The sequence below is a fragment of the Coregonus clupeaformis genome, chromosome 13, assembly GCF_020615455.1.
Source record: "Coregonus clupeaformis isolate EN_2021a chromosome 13, ASM2061545v1, whole genome shotgun sequence".
Lineage (NCBI taxonomy): Eukaryota > Metazoa > Chordata > Actinopteri > Salmoniformes > Salmonidae > Coregonus > Coregonus clupeaformis.
The window spans coordinates 25,273,187-25,289,311 of NC_059204.1; the positions used below are offsets into that span (position 1 = coordinate 25,273,187).

Consider the following 16,125-nt stretch of genomic DNA (forward strand, 5'->3'; position numbering starts at 1 on the left):
GGAGGAAACCTGGCACCATTCCTACGGTGAAGCATGGTGGTGGCAGAATCATGCTGTAGGGATGTTTTTCAGCGGCAGGGACTGGGAGACTAGTCAGGGTCGAGGGAAAGATGAATGGAGCAAAGTACAGAGAGATACTTGATGAAAACCTGCTCCAGAGCTCTCAGGACCTCAGACTGGGGCGAAGGTTCTCCTTTCAACAGGACAACGACCCTCGAGTGGCCCAGCCAGATCCCGGACTTGAACCCGATCTAACATCTCTGGAGAGACCTGGATATAGCTGTGCAGCGACACTCCCCATCTAACCTGACAAAGCTTGAGAGGATCTGCAGAGAAGAAAGGGAGAAACTCATTTTTAGGAAGGTGTTCTTAAATGTTTTGTACCCTCAGTGTATATAATAAGGATGTTTTAAGTTCACAACAATGCTTAAACCACATCAGGAGACAATTTTGTAGGTCTGGGAAAAATATAAGACATTTAGATTTTGGAGTGTCATTACCCTTTAATTCAAGTGGCAACTTGTTTAGCAGTGTTTTGTAGCGCACATGTGATGGTAAAGTTTGGTAAACAAATATCCAATGGATTGATGCAAATAAATCAGGCATAAACGACTTTCTAGTTAATGAGAAGGTTTTTGGGAAAGCCTTTCTCCATCTACCAGAAGACGGCTACAGTGGTAGAATATGCGCACTACACACACACAGATGAGACAGGGGCATTCCCGTGTCGTTGCCTCTTCAGAAAGTTGCAGGAAATACGAATCACTGATGTATTCTGTTCATGTCTTATTATACATATTGGAAAATTAATAAAATGTTCTAATGAGTTCATTACATTTAATTGACTTCCTACCAAGTTCAAACCTACTACCCAATGAGGCCTAGTGCACTCCCAATGGACGATGCACAGCTCCGTATTTCAAAGCCATATCAGATATCTCAATTGTAAACGTGTGAAACAGGCACAGCCGCAGGGCAGACACTTTCATTACAGGAATCATGCACTTTACTGTTTGACCAAATCATGGTTTTATGCGACAAAACAATAGGACGTTTTGAGTGAGGTAACCAGGTAGAATGTACAGCTTGCACCAGTGTGACCAACAAAAAACATAACTTGCACAGCCAATTCAAAAGGTCGCAAAATACAACTATATGGTCGCAGTCTGGAGCCCTGGAATTGCATTAATACAATCGTGCATTAATACAATAGTGCACTACATAGGGAATAGGGTGCCATTTGAGACGCAATCCCGCCTGGTATTACAGCACCTCTCAGGGCAGGCACTGTAATCTGGTTTACCTGCTACTCCAGATGGGAAGGCCAACATTTGCTCTAGAGGAGAAAAGCCACTTTCTGGGCAGAACCGTCACTGGGTCAGCATAGTACTTCCACGTCAGAGAGATCATCAGCACAGCCTGGAAGAGACAGAGGGAGGGAGGACGTCACTCTCTGCCACTTGCTGCCATTGGACTGTGCATCTGTCCGTCATCATCCATAGTCCCACATCTCTATTAAATATTTGCATAGTTTCCTATTGCAAGATTGTGAAATAAGCTACTATGAAAATTTCCAATTAATTTTAATTATATATATTTTAGAGTTTATACTCCATATATTTCAGGTTTACATCACTTACCTGCAGAATTTAGTACACTGTGTTGACGACGTATTTGACTTTGGCCTGCTGACCATTTCTGGACTTAACTGGGGGAAGAGAGGAAAATACAAACTTCAGGCAACAAACTGAGCTGATCGTGGACTATAGGAAAAGGAGGGCCGAACAGGCCCCCATTAACATCGACAGGGCTGAAGTGGAGCGGGTCGAGAGTTTCAAGTTCCTTGGTGTCCACATCACCAACGAACTATCATGGTCCAAACACACCTAGACAGTTGTGAAGAGGGCACTACAACACCTTTTCCCCCTCAGGAGACTGAAAAGATTTGGGATGGGTCCCCAGATCCTCAAAAGGTTATATAGCTGCACCATCGAGAGCATCCTGACCGGTTACATCACTGCCTGGTATGGCAACTGCTCGGCATCTGACCGTAAGGTGCTACAAAGGGTAGTGCGTACGGCCCAGTACATCACTGGGGCCAAGATTCCTGACATCCAGGACCTACAGTTGAAGTCGGAAGTTTACATACACTTAGGCTGGAGTCATTAAAACTTGTTTTTCAACCACTCCACAAATTTCTTGTTAACAAACTATAGTTTTGGCAAGTCGGTTAGGACATCTACTTTGTGCATGACACAAGTCATTTTTCCAACAATTGTTTACAGACAGATTATTTCACTTATAATTCACTGTATCACAATTCCAGTGGGTCAGAAGTGTACATACACTTTATTGACTGTGCCTTTAAACAGCTTGGAAAATTCCAGACTTTATGGCTTTAGAAGCTTCTGATAGGCTAATTGACATCATTAGAGTCAATTGGAGGTGTACCTGTGGATGTATTTCAAGACCTACCTTCAAACTCAGTGCCTCTTTGCTTGACATCATGGGAAAATCAAAAGGAATCAGCCAAGACCTCAGAAAAAAAATTGTAGACCTCCACAAATCTGGTTCATCCTTGGGAGCAATTTCCAAACGCCTGAAGGTACCACATTCATCTGTACAATCAATAGTATGCAAGTATAAACACCATGGGACTACGCAGCCGTCAGACCGCTCAGGAAGGAGATGCGTTTTGTCTCCTAGAGATGAACGTACTTTGGTTAGAAAAGTGTAAATCAATCCCAGAACAACGGCAAAGGACCTTGTGAAGATGCTGGAGGAAACAGGTACAAAAGTATCTATAACCACAGTAAAACGAGTCCTATATCGACATAACCTGAAAGGTCGCTCATTAAGGAAGAAGCCACTGCTCCAAAACCGCCATAAAAAAGCCAGACTACGGTTTGCAACTGCACATGGGGACAAAGATCGTAGTTTTTGGAGAAATGTCCTCTGGTCTGATTAAACAAAAATATAACTGTTTGGCCATAATGAACATCGTCATGTTTGGAGGAAAAAGGGGGTTGCTTGCAAGCCAAACAACACCATCCCAACCGTGAAGCACGGGGGTGGCAGCATCATGCTGTGGGGGTGCTTTGCTGCAGGAGGGGCTGGTGCACTTCACAAAATAGATGGCATCATGAGGAAGGACAATTATGTGGATATATTTAAGCAATATCTCAAGACATCAGTCAGGAAGTTAAAGCTTGGTCGCAAATGGGTCTTCCAAATGGACAATGACCCCAAGCATACTTCCAAAGTTGTGGCAAAATGGCTTAAGGACAACAAAGTCAAGGTATTGGAGTGGCCATCACAAAGAACTGACCTCAATCCTATAGAACATTTGTGGGCAGAACTGAAAAAGCATGTGCAAGCAAGGAGGCCTACAAACCTGACTCAGTTACACCAGCTCTGTCAGGAGGAACGGGCCAAAATTCACCCAACTTATTGTGGGAAGCTTGTAGAAGGCTACCCAAAATGTTTCACCTAAGTTAAACAATTTAAAGGCAATGCTACCAAATACTAATTGAGTGTATGTAAACTTCTGACCCACTGGGAATGTGATGAAAGAAATAAAAGATGAAATAAATCATTCTCTCTACTATTATTCTGACATTTCACATTCTTAAAATAAAGTGGTGATCCTAACTGACCTAAAACAGGGAATTTTTACTAGGATTAAATGTCAAGAATTGTGAAAAACTGAGTTTAAATGTATTTGGCTAAGGTGTATGTAAACTTCCGACTTTATGCATATTATCTATGCATAGTCACTTTACAAATTACCTCGACTTACCTGTACCCCTGCACATTGACTCAGTACTGGTACCCCCTGTATATAGCCTCGTTATTGTTATGTAATTTTGTGTTACTTTTAGATTGTATTTTTTTACTTTAGTTTATTTAGTAAATATTTTCTGAACTCTATTTCTTGAACTGCAATGTTGGTTAAGGGCTTGTAAGTAAGCATTTCGCGGTAAGGTCTACACCTGTTGTATTCGGTGCATGTGACAAATAAAATTTGATTTATATTTGAAACTGATAACAGAGTGTGGTTTCCGACACAGAGACAATGTATCACAGTGGGACTGTAAGGCCAACAGGTGAGACTGTATGACAGCTGGTTAGAAGGGGTGGAGACGTCAGCAGAAGTGTTGCCCCTCCTCAAAGAAGCTTTGGTCAAGCCACAGGAAGTGTCTCATGTCAAGGTCACCTTTCCCTTCCTTCATCCGCCTCAAGCTCTAGCCTCAGGATTATGGGAGAGTTCTAATTTAAAACCCTCCATGTATTCATACTGGTCGCTGCATTTACTTCATCACAATGAATTTAAGGACCCTAAAGATATGAAAACTTCTCCATAAAATTATTTCACTGTGCCATTGTCCTCGGGTTTCACATTTGAAATGATAGAAGTGGTAGAGTTATCTTTTACTCCAGGGAAAACAGGAATATTCAGCTAATACAGCACATTCTTCCCTTAAAATAAATGTGTATGAGTGTAGTACCTACAAGTATATATTAGTTCCATTCTGACAAAATAACGGCCCTGTATTTGGTCACCACTGGTCCGTGGAAGTGGTGTGCTGCTAAATGGCACGTTCTTGAAAGGGAGCCCCTTTCCTTCCTCTGTTACTGTCAGGGACTCAAGAGATTGAGCGGGAAAATGAGAAAACGGAGAGAGGGCAAGAGATGTCCGATGGCAACAGGCTGCAGCTGTGACAGAGGCCCCCCAAGTGAACACTCAGAGCGGTTATCTGAAACCCACCTGTCCACCACTCCCTCTCACCCGTTTGTTTTTTTCTTATTTTTCTTCCCCGCCTCCCTTTTTAACATACATGTACAGAGTCCCCTATAGAGAGATGGAGCGAATTGTGCAGTAAAGAGTTTTCCCGCCTTCTAAACCAGCTAAGAGAAAGGAGGGAAACAATGGGTGAAATTAACAAGGCCATACCTCCACCATGTCTCATTATACTAATAGTGTTATGGTAAATATTCTATAGGCTACATTTAATTTTACAAAAATCTCTAGAAGTTAAGGGAACAATGCAAACTTGTATGTGTGGACTGTAGATGAAAAAAATATATTGGTTATGGTTATGAGGCCTTTTCATGTGACATCTCTAGAACAGAGATGGGCAACTGGCGGCCCGCTTGTAGGCCCGCAGATCAATGAACCAAAACGAAAAAATAACAAAACAATTAGGAGAGGGAAGCAAGCAAGACTTTTACACATCAGCAGTTTTTCCCTCTTGTTATGTCAGTCACTGACAGTCATTCAATTAGCCCATGTCAGCAAAACATTTTTTGATTGGTAAGTTAGTCTAGCGGCCAGCGATCTAAAATAAAAAACCTGGTCTTGCTTTGTCATTATGGGGTATTGTGTGTAGATTGAGGAGAAAAAATAATAAATCAATTTTAGAATAATTCTGTAACGTAACAAAATGTGGAAAAAGTCAAGGGGTCTGAATACTTTCCGAATGCACTGTAAGTTATTTTCAAAGAGATGGCTAACAACAGCAAGTGCGCTGCAATAAAAAACACAGTTCCACTCACCAGATTATCATTTGAAACTTAACTTCTTGTTAAAAGTTATTCTTGAAAAGGGAGAAGCTAACAAAATAATACTGAATAAATGTAAATAAGGTATTTCTGCAAAAAAATAAAAAAAAATTGCTTTGTCATTATGGGCTATTGTGTGTAGATTGATGAGGGAAAAATTTATTTCATAAATTTTAGAATAAGGCTGTAACGTAACAAAATGTGGAAAAAGGGAAAGGGTCTGAATACTTTCCGAATGTGCTGTAGGTAAGAGGTAGGAGCAACCGAATGTCATTTTTGGTGAGTTTGGACATTTAGAAGCAAATGTGAATGAGAGACATTGTGCAAATAAACAGTCCTGGCTCTGGAGCAGCATGTGTACACGCTGTGTCTGTGTGGAGTCTGGAGTCGTTAGGGCAACAGGCCTGCCTGCTCTGCTCAGAGAAGATGGGGGAGGAGTAGACGGGCCGAGAGCGGAGAGGAGAAAGGATGCAAGGAAATCAAAAAGATAGCAGTGGCAGTTGTACAGAGCACGCATCCAAACGGCTTTGACTTCTCAAACACGGCAGAAGGCTTACACAATATGATACCCCATCACCTTATTAATTCAGCCACTTCCTTAGATAACTTGCAAGTTAAACATAGGGGTCGCGTTAACGCAGAATTCTTAGTTTTTCACTCAGGAACAAAAGATGAAATGCATAAGAAATATCTTACTGCGTCTTGTAAACACAGATCTGAAATGCTTCGTATTGAAATTTTTCTTCGCATCAGACTCATTTTGTGTTTCAGTTGCACTTCTCCAGAATTCACAAATGGCATTATAATCAGCAGACAGCACTCTGACTGATGTGTAGCTACTTTTCTCTGGTACTTTTCTCAATGTAGCCAGCCTACTTTTCTCTGGTAAAATGCAAGATTAACTTTGAGAAAAAAGTTAGGACATGTAGCTGGCTACATTCTTTCTATGATAAACAGAAATATGGCCATGTATAGTTTTTGCAAAAAATACCTTGCTTTTTCATTGTACTTGTGTGGATGGCAGCCAAATAGTGTTGCACTTCTGTTGTTATCTGATGAAAATGAATGTATTTTCTGTGAAGGAAAACTATAGTTGCAGGTCCCTGATCACTCTATTGAAGAAAAAAAAAAAAAATACACAGTTGGACCTGCTCCCGCTTTGTGCTATTTACAAACAAACATGACTGGATCAACTGTTCTGGGGAACTATGGTAAACTTAAAATGAAGAATGCAATCTGCTTTATCTTCTAACATATTGCACAAGTTGACTGCAGGTATTTACTTAAAAAGTAGCTAAACTTCAAATAAATAGTTAACGGTATTGAAAAACCATCCCGTAGCTATTTCCAAATACCCTGGTATACGGTATACCGTCCTAGCTGTATAAAATGCTCTCTTTTCTAAAAGGATGGTTGCATATCCGTCGGCCTGTCAAAAGTTCAACACATCTGAACTTTCTGTCCGTGAAAATTGATGGAAATTGTATGGATATGAACGCATTATCTTTGCTAAGGACCCTGGGACTAAACACCTCCCTCTGCAACTCGATCCTGGACTTCCTGACGGGCCGCCCCCAGGTGGTAAGGGTAGGCAACAACATCTGCCACACTGATCCTCAACACTGGGGCCCCTCAGGGGTGCGTACTTAGTCCCCTCCTGTACTCCCTGTTCACCCACGACTGCATGGCCAAACAACTCCAACACCATCATTAAGTTTGCTGACAACACAACATTGTTAGGCCTGATCACCGACAACGATGAGACAGCCTATAGGGAGGAGGTCAGAGACCTGGCAGTGTGGTGCCAGGACAACAACCTCTCCCTCAATGTGAGTAAGACAAAGGAGCTGATTGTGGCCTACAGGAAAAGGCGGGCCGAACAGGCCCCCATTAACATTGGCTGTAGTGGAGCGGATCAAGAATTTCAAGTTCCTTGGTGTCCACATCACCAACAAACTATCATGGTCCAAACACACCAAGACAGTCGTGAAGAGGGCACGACAACACCTTTTCCCCCTCAGAAGACTGAAAAGATTTGGTATGGGTCCCCAGATCCTCAAAAAGTTATACAGCTGCACCATCGAGAGCATCCTGACTGGTTGCATCACCACCTGGTATGGCAACTGCTCGGCATCAGACCATAAGGCGCCACAGAGGGTAGTGCGTACGGCCAAGTACATTACTAGGGCCAAGATTCCTGCCATCCAGGACCTATATACTAGGCGGTGTCAGAGGAAGGCCCAAAAAATTGTCAAAGACTCCAGTTACCCAAGTCATAGACTGTTCTCTCTGCTACCGCACGGCAAGCAGTACCGGAGCGCCAAGTCTAGGACCAAAAGGCTCCTTAACAGCTTCTACCTCCAAGCCATAAGACTGCTGAACAATTAATCAAATGGCCAACCGGACTATTTAAATTGACACCTCCCCCCTCCCTTTGTTTTTACACTGCAGCTACTCGCTGTTTATTATCTATGCATAGGCACTTTACCCCTACATACATGTACAAATTACCTCGACTAACCCGTACCCCCACAAATTGACTCGGTACCGGTACCCCCTGTATATAGCCTAGTTATTGTTGTTTTATTTTTTATTTTTTTACATTAGTTTATTTAGTCAATATTTTCTTAACTCTTTCTTGAACTGCATTGTTGGTTAAGGGCTTGTAAGTAAGCATTTAACAGTAAGATCTACACCTGTTGTATTCAGCGCATGTGACAAATACATTTGATTTGACTGTCAACGTACGACTCCCATTGAGAAAGCATTGGAAATCATGGATACTGATCAAATCAACAGGCCAGTCTGGCCTCGCCCTAACAGTGAACTGTGCAGTAAGGTATCATCACAGGGCATTATGTTATCAAGCTGCAGGTTGCTAGCACAAAATAAGTAAAGGAATTTGCACTGATCCATGGCAGATTAAGTGGGATTAATGCATTTTCTCCTGTTAATGATTTGATGGCAACATACTTGTACATGGACAGTATTCTATTGGCTACTGTGGCGTACTATGTGGTTAACACGGGATTTGGTGTTTGTGGATCTGAGAAGATTTAAATTATTATACTTATGGAGAAATCACTTTGTCATAGCACTAAACCCTTGAGATATGCACAGCAGACTCTGCTTGTCCATCCATTCCACATGTGATGTAGTTTACCAGATTTCTGTGTACAACACTGAACAAAAATATAAACGCAACATGTAAAGTGTTGGTCCCATGTTTCATGAGCTGAAATAAAAGATCCCAGACATTTTCCATACGCACAAAAAGCTTATTTCTCTAAAATCCCTGTTAGTGGGCATTTCTCCTTCGCCAAGACAATTCATCCACCTGACAGGTGTGGCATATCAAGAAGTTGATTAAACGGCATGATCATTACACAGGTGCACCTTGTGCTGGGGACAATAAAAGGCCACTCTAAAAATGTGCAGTTTTGTTATACAATGCAGTTGGCATGCTGACTGCAGGAATGTCCACCAGAGCTGTTGGCATAGAACTAATTGTTAATTTCTCTACCATAAGCCACCTCGAACGTCGTTTTAGAGAATTTGGTAGTACGTCCAACCGGCCTCACAACCGCATACCATATGTATGGAGTTGTGTGGGCGAGCAGTTTGCTGATGTCAACGTTGTGAACAGAGTGCCCCATGGTGGCGATGGGTTTATAGTATGGGCAGGCAATTACGGACAACTAACACAATTGGATTTTATCGATGGCAATTTGAATGCTCAAAAATACCCATAACGAAATCCTGAGGCCCATTTTTTTAAAGGTATCTGTGACCAACAGATGCATATCTGTATTCCCAGTCAAGGGCCCAGTGTAGCTCAGTTGGTAGAGCATGGCGCTTGCAACACCAGGGTTGTGGGTTCGATTCCCACGGGGGGGTCAGTATGAAGAACAAAAATGTGGGGAAAGATTAATGCACTCACTAACTATAAATCGCTCTGGATAAGAGCGTCTGTTAAATGACTAAAATGTAAAATCCATAGATTAGGGCCTAATAATGTATTTAAATTGACTGATTTCCTCATATGAACTGTAACTCGGTAAAATCAATGAAATTGTTGCGTTTATATTTTTGTTCAGTATACCCAAATCTGCCATTTACCCTTATATCACGGATATGTCTTATTTTTAGCCTGCAACGTTTATGGTGCTAAAAAGAGCCAGGAAGGATCGAGTCAAATAAGGTTGAAGAGCAGATGACAGTTTTGGAGAGGGAGATCAACTCAAGCCTCACCATCAACAGCAATTAAATGTTGGCGGGTCTTTGTCAATCTCTCCCAGTAGGAGAACGAACATCATGTCCCTGTACTATAATGTACCAGAGAAACATGTCGACACAACTTCAGAGTTTGAATACAGCTTTACCGGTAAACCTGGCCTACAATTTGTAAACGATACCGCTTTAATGACATACTCACATAAGAGGAAATTGACGGTAACAACCTTTTGACGAGGTTGCAGCAGCAGCCAGACGTACTCGGTCGCCATTTTCCTTGGATTATTTACAATAGCCGTCGCTAGGGAAGCACACCCCCTCTCTTTCTACACGGTGCAGGGTATCTTTACTGAATATTTTTTGTTTTTGCCTAGTGAAGTTGGCCAGTTTTCTTTATTTTTCTAAAATACATGAATCAAACTAATGCATTGTTGGTAGCCTAATATTCTGATAATAAGGGGTATTGTGTGTAAAGTTAAGGAATATCAATATGTGGAGCTTGGCGTTTTAACATTTTGCCATAAAGGGTATATGGGCAAAACAACATGGAGAGGATAAAAACAGAAATGTGCCATGGTTCCCCACCCCCTGATCGCTGCTCATCTAAAGACAAATAAATATAGATCTGATTGGCATGTAAAGTTATCCACACAGGTATCTCGCTATGATTTGAAACTGTGTTGACGACTCCTAAAGCCAATCAATGGCTACCAGGGGCGGAGAGTAGCTTGTCCGTCAGATTGATGCTATAATGAATTGAATAGGGAGGGAGGGGGAGAATCCAATCCGGTTTGAGCTAGTTTTTGTTCCAATGGAACATTAAGGTCTTGCTACGGTGTAATAGAACGTAGTGTTTGAATCTTATACCAACATACAGTATTTTTCTTGCTCCATTTTGGAACAGTTCCCTCTTTATTTTAACAAATACGCAAAACAGCCATGCCTAAAAGGAGCAAAGTAAGTAGAATGTTTTATTGGTTGTATATATCCTTTGATAGATAAAAACACAATTGCATGAAATGCATTTATTTTTTAACGTAAAATGTAGCTGCATATCCATGTTTTGTTCCGCTCCGTTGCAACATTGTTGCACTGCTGTGTTCAGTCAGGAGTTTAAAATGTATCGGTCTGTTTTGATTTGGGAAGTGGCGGGTTTTCTAGTATTTCACGCTGTGATTTTACTCTTCGAAATGTAGGACTGGTTAAATGTTTGGTGCTTAATATTTACCCTATCAGATCAATTTTAAATTGGGGTTTTGTCACGTTTTCATGGTGGTTGTTTACAAATACATTACATTTACCTATAGCCAGACAAAGAGGTGTAGGTCGCTAGCTACGTCGTAAGATGGCGAATCTGCAGAAATAAAGTTGGTGACACAGATTTTTAATAGGCAAAGACTATCGTACAAATAACACTTAATTTAGATTATATTGCCTTTACCATTTTATTTAAATACTGTATCATTAAAATATAACTTAATTGTTGGTAGCAAAATGCTCAACGCACGGTGGGCGTTATGCATATGCAGAAGCCTGCTTCTAGGGCGCTTTGAAAAGGGCACGAAGTCTTGTGTCATGGCTGCCCTTGTGAGCAAGTCGAACTGACGACGTTTTTCTTGCTTTGCAATATAAAACTTAGTAGTTACAGGACGTAAAATGCGTTTAAGTGCACAAATGCAACATGCTGCATCGTTAAAATGTTTGGTTTAATTACATGTCCTTGTGCCCTTTTGTTGGCTCGTGCCAATTCTGGGTTATGCAATGGCGATTCGTCGACATCACAGAGCCGCTCTTGTTGCTGGGGATTCTAGTAGATTCTGTAACCATTTGGAGAATCGCTGAGGATCTCGGAAAATTCGAATGAATGGCGGGAACGCATAGTAGACTGTCTGGTCGGAGGAGAGGACACAGTCATGTTGCCTGGCAAATCCCATGTATCACTGGTGAATGAATGCGTAGGGAGGAGGCGGAGTCGGTATTCCCCTCCTCTCCATAGAGATCACAGGCAGCATGGTATAATCATAGGCAACTAAGGCAATGGGAACATGATCTGAGGAAGTTGACACTATTATCCGTTTATTAGGTAGTTCGTGGGTGATGTAAGTGGAACAAATAAGCAGCTATATCGACACTGTGACACATAACACGCTGCAATGCTTTTCTTTGCCTCCCTACGCCTATTTTGGATTACATAATTCCCCTAATACTCGTGGCATTTAAACTGCCCCTCCCCCAGTAAAACCCACCTAACACGGTTGCCATGCTGAGCTGTCACTAACATTCTATATCATTATTATAGGCAAACGCTGATGCTGAGGCAGCAGAGGTGAGTGATAAACATCTTACTCAAATATAATTTGTTGTATTTAATCAAGGCGATCGCTGGTTGTAAAGATTTAAATGTTCAAAATACAACTCCATTGTTCTGCCACCAGGGGTCAGCAGCAACCCATGTTAAACGTTGCTCCCATTTGATGATTCAATAATTTAGTATTTTCTTTTGAAATATTTTGCAGCCTAAAAGGAGATCTGAGAGATTGGTAAATGTGAGTATTACACACCTTTGACACATTAATTGAAGATGCACCCAAAAACAGAATTTCAGCTAAGAATCACAATCAATCTTTCATTGCAGAAACCCGCAATTGCAAAGGCAGAGCCCAAGCCAAAGGTGAGGAAGCACTGACATTTAAAATGTAAATTTAATAGTAAATGAATTGCAATTAAGGACTTACGGTGTCTTGTCCCATTAAACATATTTATTTACAGAAGGAGAAGGCAGCACCTAAGCCCAAGAAAGCTAAAGAGGTGAAGAAGGCAGAGCCTGAGGAGAAGGAGGTGCCCTCAGAGAATGGAGAAGCCAAAGCTGAGGAAGAAGTAAGGGGCTGATGGGATATGTAGGCATTTCCTCATACAAAGACAAGAAAAAAAAACTATCCATTTGATGTGTATGACCTTATACTGTTAAATGTAAAATATTGAATGTAAATTAAGAGCTCTCAACTATTGCAACTGTTTTATTCCGTTATGTTTGAATTTTAGGCACCAGAAGAAGAACCTGAACAGAAAGAGGAGGAAGAAGAGGCAGCCGAATAACATCTCTCAAACCACATCTTTTATCAGTGCTCCCTGTACCTCTTTTTCTTGTACAATTCAGGGGTATATTTTTATCGACTATTTTCTAAATGCAGGTTTTTTAGTAGTTTGACTGTAGAAACACATTTTTTTATGAAACAAAAAATACATTTGGAGATGGGGATTTCATCGCATCCCACGTTTTTACATCTCCGGAACAATTACGGTCATTGTAAATGTCAACGGTTTTTATTTTCGATATGGGGAAGGGGTGGGAATGGGACAGGTTGCTGCACCAAGAACATGCAAGCACGTCGTTTACAGGATCCGGTCAAAACAACAAAGCTTGCCTGAGAGACTTACATTCCATAGGCTATATGAGGGACGCTATATGTAACCTGCATTGTGTGGTGGGGATGAATTACTCAAGGGGGAACACATTGTTGTATTGTTTATAATGAGGAAAACATTTTAGAATGTTTAAGCTTTGTTCCATATGTTAACTCTTGTACTCATTATGTTTTTTCTTTACCATTCTGCTTAATAAACCTATTCCCTAGTACTAGAGTTCCCATCAGGCCTGTGCGTTCGGTGTAATTGGTTTTGTCTCTGTTCTGTGATAGCGTTGCAATAAAATTGTATAGCTGCTGTTAAAAGGGGTTTCAACTTTATATATGCAGTGTGTAATGGTACATTGTGGATGGTAAAAATGGAATTGTGTTGTTAGCCAAGCTAAAGACGTACATAAGTGTGAAACATACTGACAGTTATGGTTCCTTGGATGCTGAGAAACTGTACATCCACTTGAGCTGTCAAATACACAAACCAGCAGTAGCAATATTCATGTGGGTTTTAGGTATCAAGTACTAGTGTACAGTTCTTTTATTCTTTGTTTATAGATGTATCTGTGTAATGATTGGTATAAACAAACCAATAAAAATTTGGTTGTAATTGTTTTTTCTCTGTGTGATGGAAATAGACAATGATGTGTGAATCCAAATAATAATGTAAAAACTAGACATTATTTCAGATGCTAGTTGCTAGTTCTGATTGACCACAAATACATAACGCTGTAGCTAAAGAATTCCAGTTCTGAGACTGACATGGCAACAGCTAGTATCTGTCCTTTACATGAAAAAAGGTTATTAGACTCCTGTCAAACTCATTCCATGGGCACATTGTCTGCAGGTTTTCACTCTGCACTTTTACTTGATTGATCAATTAAGGTGACTGATTAGTAAGGAACTCCATTCTTATTGGTCAACAAAAGATTTACTGTCTCTTGTCAAATTGACTGGGGCTAGCAAATCTCTTGTCAAATTGACTGGGGCTGAGTGATTTCTACATGTTTGCACTTTGCTGGCCCCAGTCAATTTGACAAGTGATGTCCGGTCCATCTTTTGGTGATCAATAAGAAGGCTGCACCATTAGAATGCAATTTTGTGTGGGCCCAAAAAATGTTGGGGGTAAAAAATATTGTGAAATTGTAGATACTGTATAAAGGAAATTTTCTGAAATTACAATGCAAAAATATGACATAGCTCCTTTAAGTAGGGCTGCAAGAAAGAAACATACCTTATATTCAGTACATTAAGAAGTGCGTATCACACCTAGAACAAAAGGTTAGCACATATACTAAGGAAAAATATGAATGCACCATGTAGTGTTGGTCCCATGTCTCATGAGCTGAAATAAAATATCCCAAAAATGTTCCATATGCACAAAAAGCTTATTTCTCTCAAATTTAGTGCACAAATTAGTTTACATCCCTGTTAGTGAGCATTTCTCCTTTGCCAAGATAATACATCCACCTGACAGGTGTGGCATATCAAGAAGCTGAATAAACAGCATGATTATTACACAGGTGAACCTTGTGCTGGGGACAATAAAAGGCCACATAAAATGTGCAGTTTTGTCACACAACACAATGCCACAGATGTCTCAAGTTTTGAGGGAGCGTGCAATTGGTATGCTGACTGCAGGACTACTCAGGGTTTCCCAAACTCGGTCCTGGGGCCTTCCCTGGGTGCACGTTTTGGGTTTTGCCCCAGCACCACACAGCTGATTTGATGATGAGTTGGTTATTTGAATTAGCTTTGTAGTGCTAGGACAAAAAACAAAACGTACACCCAGGGGGGCCACAGGACCGAGTTTGTGAAACCCTGATCTAGCTAGATCAGGACTGCCCAACCCTGTTCCTGGAGAGCTACCGTCCTGTAGGTTTTTGCTCCAACCATAATCTAGCACAATAATAATCTAATAATTAGCAGGTTGATAAAATGAATCAGGTTAGTAACACCTGGGGTTGGAGCGAAAATGTACAGGAGGGTAGCTCTCCAGGAACAGGGTTGGGTAACCCTCAGTTAGATAATCCAAGCAGTTGCAAATCGGAGTTGATATGGATTTGACCTTTCACCTTTCCTGACCTAAATAGCAAGATAAAAAAAGCTAAACTGATCTTTGATTAACATTTAGGGAAGATTTCACTCTATACCTCGCCGTTATGTGTATAGGAGGCCATGTAAACATAGGGGTATAGTTTTACAGAGGGACCCACTGCATTCAGCACCTATGTTGAAGCATGAGTCTGCTACTCGGAGTATAGGAGCCCATCCTGCTCCGATCACTGTGCATTGTTTAATAAATCCGACGGTGATACCAATTCTGGGTAAACAGTCTGTCTGCAAAAATGTGAACGTTTCCTCTTAAACCAGAATGTTGAATAAAATTAATGTTGAACTTATTCTACCGGTTGTCTGTGTGGTTGGTCCTTATGCTGGTTGAACATTTTGACAAAATATCCACAGGAAAGTATTATTAATCCGACTTCAAAACACGGGTCTGTGTGTGGCTCATCATTTTTTTGTTAATCACCAATGGCACGTGCACGCGATTCACACATTCAAACCTTAAGTCTTGCAGGAGTTTACATGGTTTTGCGCATGTGCCAGGTGATAGAAATCTCAATCTGGCATTACCCGCGTTTTGAAAAGTCAGTTTAATAATACTTTCCTGTGGATATTTTGTCAGCAGAAGGACCAACAGACCAACGACCAAACAAACCAACAACTCCAGCTTTCTCCTCATATGTATATAATTCCTGTAAGACGAAAAATAAAGGCACGGCACGTTGCACAAGCCCTGCGTTTTTAAAGTGGCTGTGTTCCTATGGGAATTTGCAAATGTTTGGAGCGCCACCACTGTGCGAAATCTGGTTTGGGTAGTACTTCACTGTGCAAAAATGGCTGAATGGAT

General features: G+C 41.0%; 1 protein-coding gene and 1 long non-coding RNA gene across 3 annotated transcripts; one reads left to right on the plus strand and one right to left on the minus strand.

Annotated features, from left to right (window-relative positions):
• Positions 1–286: 286 nt before the first annotated feature.
• LOC121579801 lies at positions 287–10,468 on the minus strand. Its single transcript, XR_006002950.1, has 4 exons — positions 9,998–10,468; positions 1,641–1,708; positions 1,304–1,419; positions 287–326 (listed from the first exon to the last, which is right to left on the minus strand). It is a non-coding gene; the product is annotated as an uncharacterized LOC121579801 (long non-coding RNA).
• Positions 10,469–10,606: 138 nt separating this feature from the next.
• On the plus strand, positions 10,607–13,821 carry LOC121579800 (non-histone chromosomal protein HMG-14). 2 transcript variants are annotated; one of them, XM_041894704.1, is made up of 6 exons: positions 10,607–10,752; positions 12,095–12,121; positions 12,312–12,341; positions 12,431–12,466; positions 12,565–12,692; positions 12,838–13,821. In XM_041894704.1, the coding sequence occupies exons 1-5, from the start codon at positions 10,735–10,737 to the stop codon at positions 12,682–12,684; spliced, it is 231 nt and encodes a 76-aa protein (XP_041750638.1). In that variant the 5' UTR covers positions 10,607–10,734; the 3' UTR covers positions 12,685–12,692; positions 12,838–13,821. The 2 variants fall into 2 exon arrangements, with proteins under 2 accessions (XP_041750638.1, XP_041750637.1); XM_041894703.1 differs by having other exon boundaries at positions 10,615–10,752; positions 12,565–12,672.
• The last annotated feature ends 2,304 nt before the right edge of the window (positions 13,822–16,125 follow it).

What these genes read in the sequence shown, in the direction of transcription:
- LOC121579800 (XM_041894703.1), top strand. An exon ending in CTGATGCTGAGGCAGCAGAG is followed by an intron (nt 12,122 to 12,311) that starts GTGAGTGATAAA and finishes AATATTTTGCAG; the next exon opens with CCTAAAAGGAGATCTGAGAG. An exon ending in AGGCAGAGCCCAAGCCAAAG is followed by an intron (nt 12,467 to 12,564) that starts GTGAGGAAGCAC and finishes ATTTATTTACAG; the next exon opens with AAGGAGAAGGCAGCACCTAA.